The sequence below is a fragment of the Narcine bancroftii genome, chromosome 1, assembly GCF_036971445.1.
Source record: "Narcine bancroftii isolate sNarBan1 chromosome 1, sNarBan1.hap1, whole genome shotgun sequence".
Classification (NCBI taxonomy): domain Eukaryota; kingdom Metazoa; phylum Chordata; class Chondrichthyes; order Torpediniformes; family Narcinidae; genus Narcine; species Narcine bancroftii.
Genome location: NC_091469.1, coordinates 126367379 through 126389547, shown reverse-complemented (window position 1 = coordinate 126389547; position 22169 = coordinate 126367379). Strand labels below are relative to the sequence as shown.

The 22169-nt window shown below is 43.4% G+C and overlaps 1 protein-coding gene across 9 annotated transcripts in view; it reads left to right on the top strand.

Annotated features, from left to right (window-relative positions):
• serinc5 (serine incorporator 5) overlaps window positions 1-19422 on the top strand; it is a 99574-nt gene extending 80152 nt beyond the window's left edge. For 4 of the 9 annotated variants that reach the window (XM_069938568.1, XM_069938587.1, XM_069938577.1 and 1 more), the window contains 4 exons: window positions 153-222; window positions 1753-1792; window positions 11739-11886; window positions 14296-19422. In XM_069938568.1, coding sequence (XP_069794669.1) covers window positions 153-222; window positions 1753-1792; window positions 11739-11886; window positions 14296-14446 — 409 coding nt within the window. In that variant the 3' untranslated portion in view covers window positions 14447-19422. Of the gene's footprint in view, window positions 1-152; window positions 223-689; window positions 803-1752; window positions 1793-11738; window positions 11887-14295 lie in introns of those variants that run through there. The other 5 variants (XR_011357821.1, XR_011357823.1, XM_069938597.1 and 2 more) reach the window with 5 other exon arrangements.
• Window positions 19423-22169: the final 2747 nt, after the last annotated feature.

Genomic DNA, 22169 nt, shown 5'->3' with positions numbered 1-22169 from the left:
TCTCCAATTCCCCCACCTTCATTTATCTTCATTGATGCTGCCTGACCCATTGAGTTCCTCCAGCTTCTTTGTTTATTTTATAATAAATGGTTTCCTACAGGGTTCTTTGAGAGATTCCAGTTTTAAATGCCTTCTTTCATTCCTGCTTTTAGTTTAACTTCTACAACACGTTCTAGCTCAATAACCCTAGGAGTGAGCAGCATCTCAGCATCTGAGCCCACGGTGAGTATTTATTTAATTACCCAAAGTGGAAATAACAAGAATAAGATTGTGTATAGACTGATTTCAACCTTCATTGCTGATTCAATGTTCCATCAGTGATTTTGTTTTTCCTAGAGTTAACACTTTGTGTGTGGAACTTTTTTTCCAAGATGTCTCTAAATTTAGCAACCATTTTATAAAAAAGTATGTTGCCTACTGGTTTAAGCCATGGTTTTAAACCAGTGGAATATTCATAGGCCCTTGTTAAAATAGTGGTGATATTTACACAATAGAAAGGTAGATTTTATTGAAATTTTGATTAGAAACACACTAAGCAGATTTTGATAAAATGTAAATTGTTTGCTTTGAAGATCTGTCCTGCCCCCCACCCCCCACCCCCACCCCCCCCTTTCAGAAGGGTCATTCTGTCCTTCAACTTTTTTTTAGAAGATAGATTCAATGTAATTTGTTCCCCTTGTCATTTGAAGGTGGATTGGTTCAAGACTTGCATTTCACAAAAGTACTTCTTCGAGGACGCACCTTAATATTTTTGTTGCTTCCTCTGGAGAGATTGCACCGCCAGAGAAATATTCAGAACAAAGTTCGTATGCAAGAAAATCTTTGAATTATTTTCAAGAACCTATTAACAAGTTTCCTTTCAAATATTTGCTTTGAGAGCTTGATAGGTGGAATATGTTTAATTATTATAAATGTACGGAGAGTGCATTAATAGAAGCTTAGACTCTGCAAACATTCAAATAGGCTGGGGAGATGTGAGTTTATAACAATCTGGCAAGAATATCGTTGTGGTCTTGTACCATGGACAGCAACAACAGCTTAGTCTGCATTTTGGGATCCAATTTGCCCACAATGTGACAGGCAAGTTGTTTCCATTGTTGGTATTTGAGCAACAATGTTGACATATGGTTGAATAAGGGGCTATAGTTTTTTTTTACTTTATACAGTCTGACTTTGGAGTAAATTATAGTGTGGAAGTTGAGCTACCTGTTGAATGGTTCTGATTGGCAATAACCCATACAAAGCCAGGCAATTATTACCTTCAATGGTGGATTCCCTTCTTGAATGGCTGCAATCACTAATGAAATCACCTGCATCTATTTTCATTTTGCCATGATATTGAACTCTGCTGGATCACTTGCAGTTGTCTTTAGTTACCAATCTGTTCTTTACACCCCAGTTCAAAATGTTGGCATTAAGAAGGGGGAAGAGAGTGAGTGTCATGGAGTTAACTACAATCTCTTTAATGGTTGTAGTGAAAGAACTCCAAGATTGTTCACTGTCTGTAGAATTGCATAGGTCTCTAACAGACCTAAATAGCAGAAAGAAAAGTTTTTGAGTACTAAAGGCCTTTTTTTTGTATGGCTTAAAGTTGAAATTTAATGTAGAATTGTTCATTATCCATGCATTCTCAAAGGGGAAATATATTTTTTTTAAAGAATAATGTACATTTGAATAAAGTGGTTTTGTCCAAAATAAAACCTCAACTTTCTAAAGACTACATTCAACATGACTTTTTTTTAAATATTGCAGGAAGCTCGATGCTGTTTCTGCTTTGTACCAGATGAAGAAGGTAAGTTTTTAAATTTCCTTGCTATAGTCAATAAACTATTGATGAATTTAGACATAGGGTGGTGGTGGTAGGGGGAGAAAAAGGAGTAGGTCAGGCCAGTTGTCTGGTTTATGTCAAGGAAGGTATTCTGTTCCCTGAATGGCAGTGAAACCAAATGTGGTCAGGGTATCCAAGGGCAGCAAATGTGATGATCCCTGCTTTCTATATGTGTCCATGGCTATTTCATTCTCCTGCTATTTCTGCTAATGAACAGTTTGAACTTTTTCCCACAGCATTTACTTTGCTTTTTGGCTTAATTGCAAGCAAACCATTTTGTTTTCTACATGGTCTTTGTTAATCAGATTGTGATAAATGTAGTGAAGGATATGCCTGAGGAAAAATATAGTTTGACACAGACGAGATAGGCTGAAGGGACCATTTCTGTGCTGTAGTGTTCTATGGTTCTGAAGCAGTGAAAAGATCGCTATTATATTGTGCAGATTCCACAACACTAAAGGCCAGTTCCAGTACTATGGAGATAGTTGTCAGTAATTTATGTGTATTTTGCAGCTGTTTAAGATGGTAAGAAGGATGCACCTTTGGGTCTTTTACTGTTCGTTATTTGGATTTTGTAACTCCTTAAAGCCGAAGCTGTAATGAGGGCTAAAACCAGGGAAATCAAACAGCAACTGCTGGAACTGACACATGGAAATCCCAGGAGTTGCTGTTTGATTCCTGCTTCTCCACAGAGTCCACAGTGCACTTTGTTATAAGCCTTTAATTGAAAAAGAAATCAGAATTGGATGGCACAGTTAACAGAGTAGTTAGCGCAATGCAATTACAGGACCAGTGACCTGGGTTTGAATCCATTGTTGTCTTTAAGGAATTTGTACCGTCTCCTCACTTCTGCTTGGGTTTATTCTGGGCGCCCTGGTTTCCTCCCATCCTCCAAAATTGTGTTTATTGGTCCAATGGTGAATTTGGACGGCATGGGCTCGTGGGCTAGAATGGGCTGTAACCATGCTGTATGTCCAAATTTAAATTTAATTGAGAATTGTCATTGAACCACCTTTTCGTTCTCAAGTCATTGTATGAGTATTTTGTTGTTGCCATGGGTGAATATTTTAAAATTATCCACCCATTTTTTGAAAGCACCCTTTTATTTAAGGCCTATTATAAATCATGGTACATTTTTAATTTAAATATTAATGTATTTGGAGAAAAATTTAAAACATAAGTTAAATTATGTAGGTTTCTTAATGTGAATAAATGTCATTATACTTGCCCTTACTCCTTTTATGATGACATTACTTGCTGGATGTCAACACAAAAGAATCACCATTAGAAAATTGCATACTACAAAGCTAGCAAAGTGTTTGCAGGCAGTACTTTTCAAAAGTGATAAAATTTTGACACATAACAATTTTGTGCTTGGAAGCATAAAGAACATTTTTATGATTTGGCTTTAAATGTAGAAAATTCTAAATCCATACCATATGAGTGCTGAAATAGAAATGTATTCATTGCGATCATCTTTAGTGATATTCCGATTTTGTATTTATTTTCATTGTAGGATGAAAGTTTTGCTGGCTGGCCCTAATTATCCTTAAGAAGGTGGGGGGGGGGGGGTGCGGCGGGGGAGCAAGTTTCCTCTTGGATGCTGTGTGGTATGGTACAACCTGTAATGATAACATTCTAGTGCTTCTGTCCACGAGACTGAGTCAGAGATTACTTGCAGCTTGAGTGGGATTCGAGATGGATGCCTCCACATTGGTCCTGAGCGAGTTCTTCAGCTATAATTTGTTTTAAAAGAACCAGGTTCCTTTTTTACAATAAAAGAAACATCACAGAACCTACTAACAGTTGTGTTCTTGTGTGCCTTATGCCCTTGTCCTTATAGAACCAGATGATTGAGAAACCCACCACAGCAGCTTTGCTCCGAAACGCCTCATTGTGAGAGTATCTTAACCAAGGGGACGAACCAGTTAGAAACCAGCAATAAATGTTTCGTGTTCCGTGTTGCTGGGTGTGAGAACACTGAACACTGGATTTGTCCTTTTTTGTGTGTAGAGGGGTTTTCTCAGAACATCTCTCCTAATTGCCAGCTAATGCTAGTGTTGCAAATGCTTATCAAGCATGACATGTCCTCTTGCAGAATGTGGATAGGCAGGGAAGCCAACAATATCCCTGATGACATCATCTTCAAGAAGTGCATCCAACTGCAGCTCCTGACAGACTATGTTAGGGAATTGGAACTGGATGGACTCCAGATCATTTTGGAGGCTGGATAAGAGTTCAGAAAAGTAATTGCACTTGGGAGGCAGGAGGAAGGTAACTGGGTGATAGGACACGGAAAGGGAGTAGGCAGGCAGTGCAGAGTACCCTGTTGGCCATTCCCCTCAGCAATAAGTATACCCCTTTGGATACTGCTGAGGGGGAATGACCCCTCTGGGCCAGGAAATATTCAGACCAATAGAACAGTGGTCAGGTCTGAGCCTCAAATGGGAAGAGTGAAGGCAGAGCGAATGGGAAGAGTGAAGGCAGAGCGAATGGGAAGAGTGAAGGCAGAGCGAATGGGAAGAGTGAAGGCAGAGCGAATGGGAAGAGTGAAGGCAGAGCGAATGGGAAGAGTGAAGGCAGAGCGAATGGGAAGAGTGAAGGCAGAGCGAATGGGAAGAGTGAAGGCAGAGCGAATGGGAAGAGTGAAGGCAGAGCGAATGGGAAGAGTGAAGGCAGAGCGAATGGGAAGAGTGAAGGCAGAGCGAATGGGAAGAGTGAAGGCAGAGCGAATGGGAAGAGTGAAGGCAGAGCGAATGGGAAGAGTGAATGCAGAGCGAATGGGAAGAGTGAAGGCAGAGCGAATGGGAAGAGTGAAGGCAGAGCGAATGGGAAGAGTGAAGGCAGAGCGAATGGGAAGAGTGAAGGCAGAGCGAATGGGAAGAGTGAAGGCAGAGCGAATGGGAAGAGTGAAGGCAGAGCGAATGGGAAGAGTGAAGGCGGAGCGAATGGGAAGAGTGAAGGCGGAGCGAATGGGAAGAGTGAAGGCGGAGCGAATGGGAAGAGTGAAGGCGGAGCGAATGGGAAGAGTGAAGGCGGAGCGAATGGGAAGAGTGAAGGCGGAGCGAATGGGAAGAGTGAAGGCGGAGCGAATGGGAAGAGTGAAGGCGGAGCGAATGGGAAGAGTGAAGGCGGAGCGAATGGGAAGAGTGAAGGCGGAGCGAATGGGAAGAGTGAAGGCGGAGCGAATGGGAAGAGTGAAGGCGGAGCGAATGGGAAGAGTGAAGGCGGAGCGAATGGGAAGAGTGAAGGCGGAGCGAATGGGAAGAGTGAAGGCGGAGCGAATGGGAAGAGTGAAGGCGGAGCGAATGGGAAGAGTGAAGGCGGAGCGAATGGGAAGAGTGAAGGCGGAGCGAATGGGAAGAGTGAAGGCGGAGCGAATGGGAAGAGTGAAGGCGGAGCGAATGGGAAGAGTGAAGGCGGAGCGAATGGGAAGAGTGAAGGCGGAGCGAATGGGAAGAGTGAAGGCGGAGCGAATGGGAAGAGTGAAGGCGGAGCGAATGGGAAGAGTGAAGGCGGAGCGAATGGGAAGAGTGAAGGCGGAGCGAATGGGAAGAGTGAAGGCGGAGCGAATGGGAAGAGTGAAGGCGGAGCGAATGGGAAGAGTGAAGGCGGAGCGAATGGGAAGAGTGAAGGCGGAGCGAATGGGAAGAGTGAAGGCGGAGCGAATGGGAAGAGTGAAGGCGGAGCGAATGGGAAGAGTGAAGGCGGAGCGAATGGGAAGAGTGAAGGCGGAGCGAATGGGAAGAGTGAAGGCGGAGCGAATGGGAAGAGTGAAGGCGGAGCGAATGGGAAGAGTGAAGGCGGAGCGAATGGGAAGAGTGAAGGCGGAGCGAATGGGAAGAGTGAAGGCGGAGCGAATGGGAAGAGTGAAGGCGGAGCGAATGGGAAGAGTGAAGGCGGAGCGAATGGGAAGAGTGAAGGCGGAGCGAATGGGAAGAGTGAAGGCGGAGCGAATGGGAAGAGTGAAGGCGGAGCGAATGGGAAGAGTGAAGGCGGAGCGAATGGGAAGAGTGAAGGCGGAGCGAATGGGAAGAGTGAAGGCGGAGCGAATGGGAAGAGTGAAGGCGGAGCGAATGGGAAGAGTGAAGGCGGAGCGAATGGGAAGAGTGAAGGCGGAGCGAATGGGAAGAGTGAAGGCGGAGCGAATGGGAAGAGTGAAGGCGGAGCGAATGGGAAGAGTGAAGGCGGAGCGAATGGGAAGAGTGAAGGCGGAGCGAATGGGAAGAGTGAAGGCGGAGCGAATGGGAAGAGTGAAGGCGGAGCGAATGGGAAGAGTGAAGGCGGAGCGAATGGGAAGAGTGAAGGCGGAGCGAATGGGAAGAGTGAAGGCGGAGCGAATGGGAAGAGTGAAGGCGGAGCGAATGGGAAGAGTGAAGGCGGAGCGAATGGGAAGAGTGAAGGCGGAGCGAATGGGAAGAGTGAAGGCGGAGCGAATGGGAAGAGTGAAGGCGGAGCGAATGGGAAGAGTGAAGGCGGAGCGAATGGGAAGAGTGAAGGCGGAGCGAATGGGAAGAGTGAAGGCGGAGCGAATGGGAAGAGTGAAGGCGGAGCGAATGGGAAGAGTGAAGGCGGAGCGAATGGGAAGAGTGAAGGCGGAGCGAATGGGAAGAGTGAAGGCGGAGCGAATGGGAAGAGTGAAGGCGGAGCGAATGGGAAGAGTGAAGGCGGAGCGAATGGGAAGAGTGAAGGCGGAGCGAATGGGAAGAGTGAAGGCGGAGCGAATGGGAAGAGTGAAGGCGGAGCGAATGGGAAGAGTGAAGGCGGAGCGAATGGGAAGAGTGAAGGCGGAGCGAATGGGAAGAGTGAAGGCGGAGCGAATGGGAAGAGTGAAGGCGGAGCGAATGGGAAGAGTGAAGGCGGAGCGAATGGGAAGAGTGAAGGCGGAGCGAATGGGAAGAGTGAAGGCGGAGCGAATGGGAAGAGTGAAGGCGGAGCGAATGGGAAGAGTGAAGGCGGAGCGAATGGGAAGAGTGAAGGCGGAGCGAATGGGAAGAGTGAAGGCGGAGCGAATGGGAAGAGTGAAGGCGGAGCGAATGGGAAGAGTGAAGGCGGAGCGAATGGGAAGAGTGAAGGCGGAGCGAATGGGAAGAGTGAAGGCGGCGCGAATGGGAAGAGTGAAGGCGGCGCGAATGGGAAGAGTGAAGGCGGCGCGAATGGGAAGAGTGAAGGCGGCGCGAATGGGAAGAGTGAAGGCGGCGCGAATGGGAAGAGTGAAGGCGGCGCGAATGGGAAGAGTGAAGGCGGCGCGAATGGGAAGAGTGAAGGCGGCGCGAATGGGAAGAGTGAAGGCGGCGCGAATGGGAAGAGTGAAGGCGGCGCGAATGGGAAGAGTGAAGGCAGCGCGAATGGGAAGAGTGAAGGCAGCGCGAATGGGAAGAGTGAAGGCAGCGCGAATGGGAAGAGTGAAGGCAGCGCGAATGGGAAGAGTGAAGGCAGCGCGAATGGGAAGAGTGAAGGCAGCGCGAATGGGAAGAGTGAAGGCAGCGCGAATGGGAAGAGTGAAGGCAGCGCGAATGGGAAGAGTGAAGGCAGCGCGAATGGGAAGAGTGAAGGCAGCGCGAATGGGAAGAGTGAAGGCAGCGCGAATGGGAAGAGTGAAGGCAGCGCGAATGGGAAGAGTGAAGGCAGCGCGAATGGGAAGAGTGAAGGCAGCGCGAATGGGAAGAGTGAAGGCAGCGCGAATGGGAAGAGTGAAGGCAGCGCGAATGGGAAGAGTGAAGGCAGCGCGAATGGGAAGAGTGAAGGCAGCGCGAATGGGAAGAGTGAAGGCAGCGCGAATGGGAAGAGTGAAGGCAGCGCGAATGGGAAGAGTGAAGGCAGCGCGAATGGGAAGAGTGAAGGCAGCGCGAATGGGAAGAGTGAAGGCAGCGCGAATGGGAAGAGTGAAGGCAGCGCGAATGGGAAGAGTGAAGGCAGCGCGAATGGGAAGAGTGAAGGCAGCGCGAATGGGAAGAGTGAAGGCAGCGCGAATGGGAAGAGTGAAGGCAGCGCGAATGGGAAGAGTGAAGGCAGCGCGAATGGGAAGAGTGAAGGCAGCGCGAATGGGAAGAGTGAAGGCAGCGCGAATGGGAAGAGTGAAGGCAGCGCGAATGGGAAGAGTGAAGGCAGCGCGAATGGGAAGAGTGAAGGCAGCGCGAATGGGAAGAGTGAAGGCAGCGCGAATGGGAAGAGTGAAGGCAGCGCGAATGGGAAGAGTGAAGGCAGCGCGAATGGGAAGAGTGAAGGCAGCGCGAATGGGAAGAGTGAAGGCAGCGCGAATGGGAAGAGTGAAGGCAGCGCGAATGGGAAGAGTGAAGGCAGCGCGAATGGGAAGAGTGAAGGCAGCGCGAATGGGAAGAGTGAAGGCAGCGCGAATGGGAAGAGTGAAGGCAGCGCGAATGGGAAGAGTGAAGGCAGCGCGAATGGGAAGAGTGAAGGCAGCGCGAATGGGAAGAGTGAAGGCAGCGCGAATGGGAAGAGTGAAGGCAGCGCGAATGGGAAGAGTGAAGGCAGCGCGAATGGGAAGAGTGAAGGCAGCGCGAATGGGAAGAGTGAAGGCAGCGCGAATGGGAAGAGTGAAGGCAGCGCGAATGGGAAGAGTGAAGGCAGCGCGAATGGGAAGAGTGAAGGCAGCGCGAATGGGAAGAGTGAAGGCAGCGCGAATGGGAAGAGTGAAGGCAGCGCGAATGGGAAGAGTGAAGGCAGCGCGAATGGGAAGAGTGAAGGCAGCGCGAATGGGAAGAGTGAAGGCAGCCACAAAAGAGACTCCAGGATAGTGTGTTGCCTCCTGGGTGCTTTGGTCCAGGATGTCTATGAGTGGGTGCAGAAAATTCTTGAGGAGAGTGAGCAGCCAGAGGTCCTGGTATATACTGATGACGTAAGCAGGAATGGAGCAGATGTCCTGTATGTGGCAAAAGTTGGGAAAAAGACCGAAGAGCAGGACCTCCATGGTGGTAATCTATGGATTGCTCCCAATGGCATGAGGCAGGGAAGGTTAGAACAGGAAGAGAGTGCAAACAAATGTATGGTGGAAAATTTGGGATAGGGTTTCAAGCATTTGGATCATTGGAACCTTTTCTTGGGAAATGGGACAGGTTGCATCTCAACTCAAGGGGAACCAATATCCTGAGAGGTTTGCTACCTCTGTTGATGGGGAGTGAAGAGGCAGAGGAAGTTGGCGCACAAGTAGGGACAGCTAGAAGGGTATTTGAGTGGAAGGACAGGCACATGGGGAAAGATTGCATCAGTGGGTTGAGTTGCAATGCAACAGGGACACAGTCAAAAGTAACAAATAAAGGGCTAATGGTTTTGTATATAAATGCATGCAGCATAAGAAATAAAGCAGATAACCTAGAAGGACAGCGACACATTGGGAGGTATGATGTTGTGACCATCATGGAGTCGTGTCTAAAGGATGGATGTTATTGGGAGCTGAATGTCCAAAGATATATAGAGCATCAAAAGGATAGGCAGGTAAAGAGAGGGGGTAATGTGGCTCTGTTGGTAAGGAACAATATTAAATCATTAGAAAGAGGTGACATTGGATCTGAAGACGTAGAATCATTGTCGGTTGAGTTAAGAAATGGCAAGGGTAAAAGGACTCTTGGCAGTTACGTATAGACCTCCAAACAAGTAGCCAGGATGTGGACAACAAATTTCAATAGAAAAGACATGTGAGACAATGTTATATTAGTCATGGGAGTTTTTAACATGCAAGTAGATTGGGGAAAACCAGGTTGAGACTGGATCTCAAGAAAGAATTTGTAGAAGACCTATGAATTGGTTTTTTAGAGCAGCTTTTTGATGAGAGCCACTAAGGAATCGGATGCACTAGATTGGGTGTTGTGTGATGCACCAGAGGTGATTAGAGAGAGTAGGATAAACAAACCATTAGACTGAGTTCAATTTGAGATTTTACAAGGAGAAACTAAAGTCAGATGCATCCAGTGGAGTTCCGCAGGGATCTGTTCTGAAGCCTCGACTCTTATTTTTAGAAATATGACTTGGGTATAGAAGTGGGGGACGGGTTTGTAAGTTTGCAGATGACAAAGGTTGGAGGTGTGAGTGGTATTGAAGGTTGTCATATGTTACAACTGGGTTTTAACAGAATGTAGAGTTGGGTGGGGTAGTGACAAGTAATCAGCAAAAGTGTGAAGTGATGCACTTTGGAAGATTAAACATGAAGACAGAATACAAGATTAATAGCAGGATTCTTAAGAATGTGGAGCAACAGAGAGATCTTAGTGTCCAAGCCCCCAGAGCCCTTAGGTGGTCAAGGAGGAGTGTGATGCATTGGCTTTCACTCGTTGGTGGAATGCAGTCAAAGTGCTGTAATGATGCAGCTCTATGAAACTTTGATTAGCTGTGCTTGTAGGGTATTGTATTCATTTCTGGTTGCCTCATTTTGGAAGGATGTGGAAACTTTGGAGAGAGTACAGAAGAGATTTACCAGGATGCTGCCTGGATTGGTGAATACATTGTATGAGGAAAGGTTGAGCAGCCTAGGCCTTTTCTCTTTGGAGTGATGTAGGATGAGAGACCACTTAATAGAGGTGTATCAGGTTGAAAGGTGGGTGGCCTTTTTCCCCAGGGTAACAATGCCCAATTCCAGAAGACAAACATTCGAGGTGAATGACAGAGATGTTTTTTTTTACACAGAGTGGTGTGTGTGTGTGTGTGTGTGTGTGTGTGAGAGATATATCTATCCATACTAAGTATATGGAGGCAATAGGGAAGTTTAAAACTCTTTTACAAAATATATTGAGCAACAAAAACAACTTTGTACACATTATACAAATGTATGCATTGCTCTCCCATTTTATTTTTTAACAGAAAAATCAATAAATGTACACAAATGTTCACATACACACCCGGGCCCCCCACTCCCTGATCATCTTGGCACCTTTGCTGACAATATCATTGGTATATTACTGAGAGTTCTGGTGCAACTATCTCATACTATTTTATTCCAAAAGCACTCATGATTCAGAGAAACAACATAAAGGGTTGCCATTTGTGGAAAAATTTTCCAATGGACCCTCTTGATATGTATTTGATTTTTCTCTAGTTTAATAAAGAAACTGATGCCCTTAATCCATTGCGCAATAGAAGGGCCCCTAACAGACTATAATTAAAAGGCTATTAGATAGGCACATTGATGTAAGAGAATTAGAGGCTTCTGAGCAGAGGGAGGGAAGTGTTGCATTGATGGTGGAGTAGGTTTATTATTGGTTTAAATGGTTTATATAGGTTTATATGGAACAAAGGGTCCATACTATGCTACCTTCCACCACTTGTTACTGAACAACTTTGGAGCTGCGCTAGGTCACCGTAATTTGCAACAAATGATACTTGTTTGGGGAGAGGTGTTTGTGTCTGTGTCCCTTGTTCTGTAAATATTTGGCATGGTGTTAAGTTCACTGATATGCTGTCATAGGGATTAAATAATAAAATATGTTGGCATTTTTCATAAAATCATCGAATGGCCCCAGCACTGTAGGGTACCATTAAGACCGCCTTTTCCATACTGTCTCATAAATTAGACCCCATTCAGGCCCTTCTCCATATTCTTGTAAATTTTCTTCCATTTGTTTTTACCACTTTTATCTTGAAGAGCGTAATGGAACTGTTCCCACCACATCTGCTTTCCAGATTCGAACCACGTGTTCGGTTTTTAAGAAAGCTTTTCCTTGACTTGTTCTGGAGTTATTTCCCCATTATTGTGCTACTGTGAACTATACTCTTTGATTTCCCCCCCCCGCCCCCTGCCAACTCCATCAAAGGGAACATCTCCTACTATCCACTCTGTCCAGGATCCCCATTCTTCTCTACTTTTATATCGATGTTTCCCAGCAGCAGATATTATTTGCAGTACTTGGCTAATTTGGTTCCTAAACTCTTCACTCCTCTTTTGGCCTTCATGTGACAGGTAACTACGAAATAGATGGCAATGAACGAGGAATCCAGAAGGTGATCCACAATGAGAAGAATGCCGTGGTTTACAGTTATTCCTTCTTCCACTTTGTGTTTTTTCTGGGCTCACTCTATGTCATGGTGACTTTAACGAACTGGTTTGAGTAAGTAAACTGCAGACAATTTCTGCATTATAAACGACTACCAAAATGGCTTTGTACACGTGATGTGTCCACTGTTGTATTTGCTGCAAATAATTTCATTAAGGGAAAAAGTGGTCAAATTATCTCACCCAAAATGAGCCTTGTCACCAGTTTGCAGGAAATCTGTCACCCGCTCTATTGCTAGATAATATAATTAGAAAGGAAATAAGTGAATATTGATGCTTTGGTCATTTAAATTTCTTGAATCAAAATGTATTAAAACCCAAAAGCACCATATTCACTTCATTTATTCTTGATTCAAAGTTGGTAGCTGGCCATAAAAGGGTTTCTGTGTGGACAGTTCTTGGAGCTTGGTCTGTGGTGAACATTCATGTTCAGTGTACCCAAAGTCGTGATTTTTTTTTAAAATTTGGGTTTCATTGGATCATTGCAGAGAAATAGCTGGCATTCTTTGGATTATTAGACCTTTTGTTATTTCATCACATTAACTTTGTGTTGTGCAATGCGCGAAGGTGCTGGAGAAACTCAGCAAGTCACGCAACATATATAGGAAGTAAAAAGTTGCCAGCATTTTGTGCCTAACCCTGCATGACCTGCAGAGTTTCTTCAGCACCTTTGTGTATTGCACTTTGTTGTAGATTTAAATGGATAATAAATGTAGTAGATCTCTAATTGTACAGTGCGAAAGGACTTGAAGCAGAAAGAGAAGGAAACGTCCAGAGTGGAGACCAAAAATGTTGCTTAAAAGTATTGAAAGGGACACTGGAACCATTCTGATCGGTTTATTTGATCCAGGGTTTTGAATGAACAGTGAATGTTCACTGCACAGTGGAAGTGGGTTTTCCACTGTGCCTGGGCTGTACATTGAAGTGGAACCAGAGTATAAAAGCAAAAGGAAGTCGTGATGAATTTTTATTAAACGACAGTTTGCCCACAACTTGTAATGTTCACTTCTGGCTTTCATACCTGAGGAGGTTTCATAGAATATGCAGAAGAGATTTATGTAGGTGTTGAGTGATTTTTTTTTTTTCTTTTGGTAGTGTTTCTTCTTGTGGTAGAGTTGTGAGGGCATATGGTTTAAAATTATGATAGATTAGATATGATTCCATATTGGCAAAAAAATTAAGAAATACAAATGATAGAATGAATGTGATTGACAAAAGAACTACAAGAGACATGTAGAGAAATGCTTTGAATACATGGAGTTCTTACAATCTGGAGCATGCGCAGAGTTTTGGAAGCTGGTTTGATGATGGTGTTCAGAAGGAATCTGATAAGCATTTGAAAGAACAACTGTCAAAGCTACAACAAAAGAGCAAAGGAGTGGGAATAGCTTGATTGAATCTGTAGCAGTTTTAATAAAAGAGCAATGAGTCAAATGGTTATACCATGAAAATCGACTATTCAGAAATTAAATTCCAATCGATGTCAAGTCCAGCACCTCATCCTTCATCTTTTCTGGCAGCTGCAACTGGATCCCTCTATAAGCCAGATGTTAACCCCCCTTTCCACTTTCTCTGTAACTCCCTTCCCTCTCATCCCACTCCTCCCTGACCCCTGGCACTTTTCCGTGCAAACATAGGTGCTATGCCTCTTCCTACAACTACTCCCAACATCACCATCTCGGATCCTAAACAATTATTCCAGATGAGATGGAGATCTACATGTACCTCCTCCAACCTTATCCAACTGCATTCAGTGATCCTCTACGTCGATGGGACCAAGTGCAGGCTAGGTGGGTGGTGGGCAGAGCTCCTGTTCTCTGTCTGTAATGGCCATCACAAGATTTCAGTTGCATGCTATTTCAGCTGCCCTCCTTATTCCCACACTGACCTGTCTGTCCTAGAACCATAGAAAACTACAGCACGAAACAGGCCCCTTCAGGCCTTCCAGTTACGCCAAACTATTTTATTTTATTCTTTTTGCCTAGCCCCACTGGCCTGCACCCAGTTCATAGCTCTCCATACCTCTCCCATCCATGTACCTGTCCAAATTCTTATTGAGTCTGCTCATATCACACTTCAACCACTCTCTTGTGTAAAGAAGTTCCCCCTCGTGTTCCCTCTAAACTTTTCTCCTTTAACACTTAGCCTATCTCTTCTGGTTTGTATCTCACCCATCCTTAGTGGAAAAAGCCGATCAATATTTGTTCTGTCTATTCCCCTCATAATTTTAAATACCTCTATCAAATCTCCCCTTATTCTTCTATGCTCCAGGGAATGAAGTCCTAACATGTTTAACCTTTCCCTGTAACCCAGTTCCTGAAGTCCAGGCAACATCCTAGTAAATCTTCTCTGCCTCTTCTATTATTTATTGAAAAGGATGATGTATTGTACGGTGAACAATATCTCAGAATGTGTTCTAATTATTATGTCTAAATTTCAAAGATTGTACTTTTTCTCTTCATAGGTATGAAGTTGTTGAACTGGAAACATTATTTGACCCTGGAAACACATCCACCTTTTGGGTTAAAATGGCCTCCTGTTGGATTTGCATCTTGCTGTTTTTATGGACCCTTATTGCTCCCCTGTGCTGCCCGAAACGTGAATTTTTAGCGTAATACATTTTGTATCCCAGAACTCCAGAATACCACAGCCCTGTTCAACCTTATTATGTTACATAACCTGCCCTGTTTCCTTTTATAACAGATGGGCCCACTACTACTCTTTAATATGTCCTCCTTTTGTAATGCATGGTCTCTGTCGATGATGTTTCATGCTAAGTTACATTCCTACAGTTTTCAACTGTGGTAGTATTTTGGACCTGAATGGAGTGGGTTACTCTCACGGATAACAAGTTTGCATTGTTGATGATTGGACCTGCAATTCATGTGCAGTGAGTGGTGGAGGAGGGTGTTAGTAATTAATGAAAAGTAATTTTCGGTCAATAATGTTACCTTGTACTGATGTTGTCCTAGGCACACAAATTGATTTGGCATGATCAATCAATATCGTATGCAGCACTGTACTAGAGTTTGAGATCGAGCAATCTTCCAACTTTGATCATTTAAACAGCCTCAAGGTTGTTGAGATGTAAATCGCGAACGTGGCTGAAGTAAAAACACAAAATGCTGGAGAATCTCAACAGGTCAAACAGTGTCCTTTAGGTTGTTGGGTTTCAATAAACTGGCAGTTCTCAATGGCAGTCCAGCACATTGCTTCTGGATCCCACTTGTGAGTTGGACTCGTCTAAACTGGTGCTATTTTCTGTGCAAAAAAAACCAAAATGAGTGACTTTTTGTCTCACCCATTGCAGAAGCAGCAATGAGTTGTACTCTGACAACTTTGAGACTGCAAAAGATGATGGGAAGTGTTGGATCTTGTCTAGCGGATCTACAGTAGTGTGGAAAATATTAGATATGCAACAGAGCCCTATGTAAATCTCACTGCAGCAATGGGAATTAAAGCACTCTGGCTCCATGTGTTACTAATTGTCAGCAGAATGTGGAAAGAATATGTAATTGGGCAAAATCAAGAGATGCACCACCTCTATTTAAAGTAACTAAGCTGCATTGATTGTATGAAGTGTTTTGATGCGGGTATTAGTGGTATTTATTTAATGTAGTCTTTTTCAATGTAGTTTTTGATGCAAAATTTGAGATATCTTTATATCATAAAACAAATTTTGTTAGTAATATCACTAAGTTATTTGAGAAAACTGGTTGTGAGGCCAAACGTGTGGCTATAAAGTATTGGTAAGTAACACTACTGGAAGCAAGTATGTGCTACCTTTTGTCAAAGTTCAGCCAATTACCCACTTTAAATGTTTGAGTGGGTAAAACACTTTGCAGAAATAAGACTTTCAGTCAGTTTCCTTTGTTTCTGAGTCAAATTGGCATTCACTCAGTTGTTTCTCTGTATTTTACATTCTCTTTAAAATTACACTAAATTGAAGAGGAAAGCTTCAGTTACATCCATTTATGGCCTTTGCAAATAAACTGAAATGAGGAAAAATTGACAAAATTAATTGAGCAATTTAAAAATTAAAAAAAAAATTTTAAAGGTGGGGAGAAGAACAATAGTTAATGATATTATTTTGAAAAGATTACAAGAAAGTGTAAGTGTTCAGAATGGGTTGTGCTTCCTCTTCTTGGCTCATCTGAAACTGAAGCAGAGCTGGTTTAGGTTTGTGAAAATATGAACAAGACTTCCTGAAACACACTTTGTACAGAAACTTGCACAATAAGAAACTATATTTGGTTAAATCATTACATTGTAGAAGCTTGCAAGCCAGACTACCAAGTGAAAGAGCCATATAGACTATTGACACCAAGAAGAACTGGAATTCACATGTAGATAATGACTGAATCTTGTTCTCTGACTTCAGTTCCTTGTTTGTCATTGTGGATGAAGGGGGTGAGGAAGACGGGTTGCGGGGGGGGGGGTGGTGTTAGGGTGCTAAATGGCTAAAATGTTTTGTGACAATACCAAAGTAAAGCTGAAAAGCTTTATTTGCATTAATAGCCTAATGCCAACATTCAAGTAGCATATTGATGGTACAGGTACACAATCCTTTATCCGAACATCTAAAATCTGGAAAGCTCCAAAAACCGGCATTTTTTCTCCCTGGTGCTGGTACAGCAGAGGGGGAGGGGGAGAGAGGGAGAGATGGCAGCGTGACTCAGGTGGAGGGGGCGGGAGAGAGACGGCAGTGTGACTCCGGTGGGCTGGGGGAGGGAGACAGCAACGTGACTCTGGTTGGGGGGGAGGGAGATGGCTGGGTGGTTGGGGGGGTAGAGACAGCAGCACAATTCGGCTGGCTTTTGTTCTGAAATCCGGAAAAATCCAAAATTCAGAACCCTGTTCTCCAAGGGTTCTGGATGAAGGGTTGTGTAGCTGTAATAACTACTCTTAAGTTCATCATAGTTCCAGAGTTAACTTGAAGTGTCAAAGCTAATTACTGTGATAGTGACCCACCCAAAAGATTTAGTAATTCATTAACACTTCGTTTAATGGTTAAAACCTTTGGATGTGTGTACGTGAGAAGTGAAAATTCTGCGGCAGATTTTCAAAAGGAGCTGCACCTTTGTTGCTGCACGTGGACCATCAGTGAGAATAATGAAGGGAGAAGTAACAAAATAGCTGGAACTGACCCAACAGGTCACATCCAGCAGCCTGTTTCAAGTATAATTGAATGCCTACCCGTAAAATTTGGTTTCTAGGTTGAGCCTTTGAGAAAGTTTTCCTTTGTGTGGATTAGAGAGGGAGAAGCTTGAATTTAATACAGAGCTGCAGTTTAACAAGCAGACGTTACCATAATCAACTTTTACCTGGATAAATGGTTATAATCTGGAATTTATCATCCCTTGAATTTTGACTCTGGAAAGGAGCAAGTTTATAGAGATGTTGATTAGAAACTGACAATGCTAAAGTATAATGTGCGTGTTGCAGTTATTTTCACATCAAGTGAAATGAACAGTGCCAAGTGGCATTTTTATCCCCTTGAGTTCAAATGTTAACAGATCAATCTGCAGCAGTTGCAAAGTATTATTTTCAGTTATCTTCTTTTGTACTTTAATTCTGGTGCTAGTATTAACATGCCTCTCTGGGGCTACACATTTTATACGTTTGAAAGTTTTGAATTTTCCTTGTGGCCAAATCTTACTGTTCTGCAAAATGTCTTAAAATCTTCTCGTCAAATTAAATGGCATTCAGATTTTAATTTTTTTTTACAAATGCGCCATGGACCTTGGGCCTGTTTGTCTTCACCAATAAGACAAAAATCATGAACTTTAAAGAGCAACTGCATACTTTTTAGAGCTGTGGGTCAGATTTTTTGAACATTTGTTTGAACAAAAAAATTGCTAAATGTTTCAATTTTAATAATAATCTTTTGATACGAGGATCCTGCTGCACCTTTCTATTTTTGTGGGCATTGTTTTAATATGGCTTGTTTATTGTCATTTTTAATATTGTCTAAATTAAGGTTGAGGTTTTATTTATCTGCACCCAAACTGACGATTCTACTCAAATGTACAATTCGTGGAATGGCAGTTAGGTATGGTTGCAGAACACAAATCATCCATGGCAATACATAACAAGTTCTGCCTTGAATGTTTTTATCTGATGATTATACAATAATAATTTGTCTAAATTTTGCAACGTAATATTGCTTTGCTGTCATTCTATCCTTCAAGTACACATTTTTATTAAAATGTTCAATAAATTGGGAGTTCTTTCTGAGTTATTATGTTGATGTGTTTGAAAGCCTTCAAGATGTCACACTAATCTAGATATGTGTTTTTGATTTATTGTTTTAATAAAATTGCAGAACTTTGAATGAAGTAAAAGAGACTTTCATTTTTATTGCAGCTTTTATGTTCAGGATACCCCAAAGTGCTACCACTAAAGTGCTTTTCGAGAGTAGTTATTAGAGGAGAAAAGGTGACCCACGATTTCTTTTCAACGGGCATCAATAGATCATCTATTTTGATTGTTGACTAAGGAATAATCTTTGGCCAGAATCATTAACAGGATTTTATTTTAAATTTACCAGATTGAATGTGTGATGGCATGGGCAGCATTCCATCCCTTATTGCTCCAAGAAGATGGAGCAATTCCAGAGGTCAAGCAAAACCATAATTTGATGCCATCTAAAAGGTTACCTCAGTGTTGCACCAATGTGTCATCTTGGATTATGCACTCCTTTCCATAGACTATTCACTTTAAAATACGGAAATGGATGAGGTTAGTCCACAAATTCAAGTCCTGAATTAGGGCAAAGCTAATTTTGATTGTATGAGATAGAAACTTGCAATTGTTGATTGGGAGAAGCTTTTTATAGGTATAGGGATGTCTAGTGTTATGGACCTTGACTATTTTGCTTTTTGACTGGACTGAATTGACTGCTGGAGATTTGACCATTGTAGTAGCGCTAAGCTACCACTAGGAAATTTTGACAGCTGTCAAAGCACGGGAACCACGTGCTGGAAGTCCGTGGGCTCGCAGGAGAGAGAGCCTGCAGGTGTTGATCTCTCTCCACCAATAGGGAGACCTAGAGGCAGTGCTGGGTAGCTTAAAAACCCCAGAGTGCTAATTCTGTTTGTTGGTGGAGTGTGAGGGACTAACCAGTTCCTCTCTTGTCCCCTTTCAAGGAAGAGGACGTGTGCCAGAAGGGCACTACTGAACCCTAGCGAGGGCTTTGGAGGGTCACCAGACCACTCAAGACAAGGTGTTGAAAGAAGAGGACTCGCGTGCCAGAAGGGCACACGTGAACCCTAAAGTAGGGTCCGGAGGTGTGAACCTCATAGAGTGACCAGGAGGTCATTGTGGAAATTCCTGGATAAAGGAAGTGAATGACAGTGGTAGCCCCATTCGAACCCCAAGGAAATCTTGTGTTCCCCGATAGACTTGACATGGGTTTTGGTTTGGTGATTTAATTGGGGATTTTTGGACATTTCAGCAAGGACTGTAAAGATCTGGGTTTTTTTTTTACATACGCTGCATAATAGAGTTGTTGATATAGAGTTGCCATTGACTGGTTTATTGTTAATTCTATTATTGTTAATTTGGTAAATAAATTTTGTGTTAAACTTAACTCATTTGTATGTGTGCCTCCCATTTGTTGCTGTGGAGTGTAACACTGGTAAGAGAGAAGCTTTAAAGTTAAAATGGGAGGGTTCTGGGCTGGCATCTTCTTTTCATGGTGAAGGGCAAGGCTGGTATGATTAGGGAACCCTGGCTAACAGGATAATGAGGGTCTGGTTGGGAACCTGGCATATGTCAAATATAGGTGGCTGGATTCAAATGAATTCATTGAGGAATATAAGTGGTGTCGGAGTTCACTTAAGAAGATTAGGAGAACAAAAAGGGGACAGGGATGACAGGGATTACCATATATACTTGTGCAATCATCAATTATTTTGGATCACTGTTGGGCCAAAAAATGTTGGAGTGGGTGGGGGAAAGTCAACTTTACAAAGTTCAAACTTTTCACTTCCAGGTACCTGCATCATTCAAGGCATTGAGAGCTCGGATGGCTGGGACCTGGTGGTGGATCCATGGTCATGAGCTTGGATGGTCAGGTGGCCAGGGCAAGGGTCTGTGGTCAGGAGTTCAGATGGATGGGCAGCCAGAGTGAGGGCCTGCTGATGGGAGATCGAATGGGCATGCCACCAGTGCAAAGATCCACTGTTGGGAGCTTGGGTGGCTGGGGTGTCGGGTTTGGATGGGTGGGCAGCCGGGGTGTCGGGAACTCCGATGGGCGGACAGCCAAGGTGAGAGTCTGTTGATGGGGTGTCAGGCCAAAAATGGGGTGTGTCACTTTTACATGGGTCATACGAAAACGCCCAATTTTGGGGGAGGTGACTATTACACAGTATCGATGATTACCTGCCAAGATACCATACATACTCATGTAATGTAAAGGAAAACCCTAAAATATTCTAAATGAAGAGCAAAAATGTAACTAGCAAGAGAATAAACCCTTTTTAAAAATCGCCATAACTCTTTATATGCGATGCCATAAGAAGACACAGGCAAAATCTTAAATGGATAGTTTTCCTTATTGTTAGAAAGGTCATTGAAGTTGGGAAAGTTGATGAGAATAGTGATGAAACATGTCCACCTTACAAAACAAGTGGAAATGACCGTTTTAAAGTGCATAACGGTGGATAAATCCACTGGGACTGATCCAAGTCATTGTAGGAAGCTAGGAAATAAATCTTGGCTCTGACCCAGATACCAGCATCATTAGTCACAGGTGGAGGGTGTCTAAAGGGCCTTTATTCAAGAAGGACTACAAGGACAAGTCTTGCAACTATAAGCAGGTGAGCCTTGCATCATTGATAGGAAAGCTACTGGGGAGATTCTGAGAGGATCTACTCTTTGTTTGCAAAAGTAAGAACTGATGAGGGATAGCATGTCTTTGTATGAGGGAAATCATGTACTGTATCATGAATGATATTTAATTGTTTGAAGAGGTGACCAAGTAGATTGAGATCAAGGCAGTAGTGTTAGCTCAGAGGACCCATAAACCCAGCAGTAATAGATATTCAAAACAAATGGTTACTTAAACAAAAGTTGCTTTTAATTATCTTTAAACATGAAAACAGAATCAAATTTTAACTTATCTCTATTGATTTACTTAACCTAACTTAACCCCCTTCTAATTCTAAATGCACATGTGTGTAAGTTCAGAAAAGTTCTTTGGTTCACAGTCCAATCTCACTTCTCATTCCTCCAAGTTCACTGGTTGCAGGCAATTCTTATACTGTGCACAGAATTTAGCATTTATAAAGTTCACCAGGCATTGATGCTTGAAAGGTAAATGGTTACTGCTCAGGAAGGTTCTTTTCAGTTTTCAGAGAGAGATTGGTTGTTCCAGGACATCCACAACTGATGTACTTCCATCAGCCACTGCAATGTCTTGCTGACAAAACTTGCCCTTTAAGGGTTCTCCAGATGATAACCGCTTTCCTTCAGGTCATCACAAGGGTTTTGACCAGGCTATGTTTCAAATGGGCTTGCCAGCTTGTCCTGTTCCAGTCCAAGCTACTTCTGCTGGCTGCAACACTTCAAGTGATGTCTCTCTCTCTCTCTCTCTCTCTCTCTCTCTCTCTCTCTGACTCTGAGAGAAAGCCTGTTTTACTCTCTTTGCTTGCAAAACCACATGACCCTCTCAGAAAAGCAAGCTCTCCTCCAGACAGCAGCAGCTCTGACAAGCTCTTTCATCTGTTGTCTTTTGTAAATAACAATCCATTAGTGAAGTCTCTTGAGGATGCTTCAAAGCTCTTGGAAAAGCTTTATAGCTGATATGTCTAGTATGGGGCAGAGTTCCAATATTTCAACTAAGATCTGTTTTAAAGTGTTTGTATGTAACCTAATCTGACAAACCTTTCCCAATTTATCTCCCAAAAATATATTTGTATGCTCTGTCACCATAGACATTATGTGGACTTTAGCATAGTCTGTGAATGGATCCTGATTGTCGGCTTGTCCAGAAGGTTGGGTAACATGGGATTTGGTGTGAGTTGACCAATTAATGCAAAATTGGCTTGGTGGTACGAGTCAGAGGTTTTTTTTCCTGATTGGAAGCTGTTATCAGTGTGTCACAGGGATCTTAAACTTCTGGATGTGAGAGTAGGTGGTATGGTAATTAATTTTGCAGATCAATTGGTATAGCAGTTAGTTCAATGCCTTTACAATGCCAGTGATCGGGACTGGGGTTTAAATCCCATGCTATCTGTAAGGAGTTTGTATGTTCTTCCTGTGGGATTTCCCTGGAGGCTCCAGTTTCAAAATTTACTGTAGGTTAATTGGGTGTAAATTGGGCAGTACAGACTC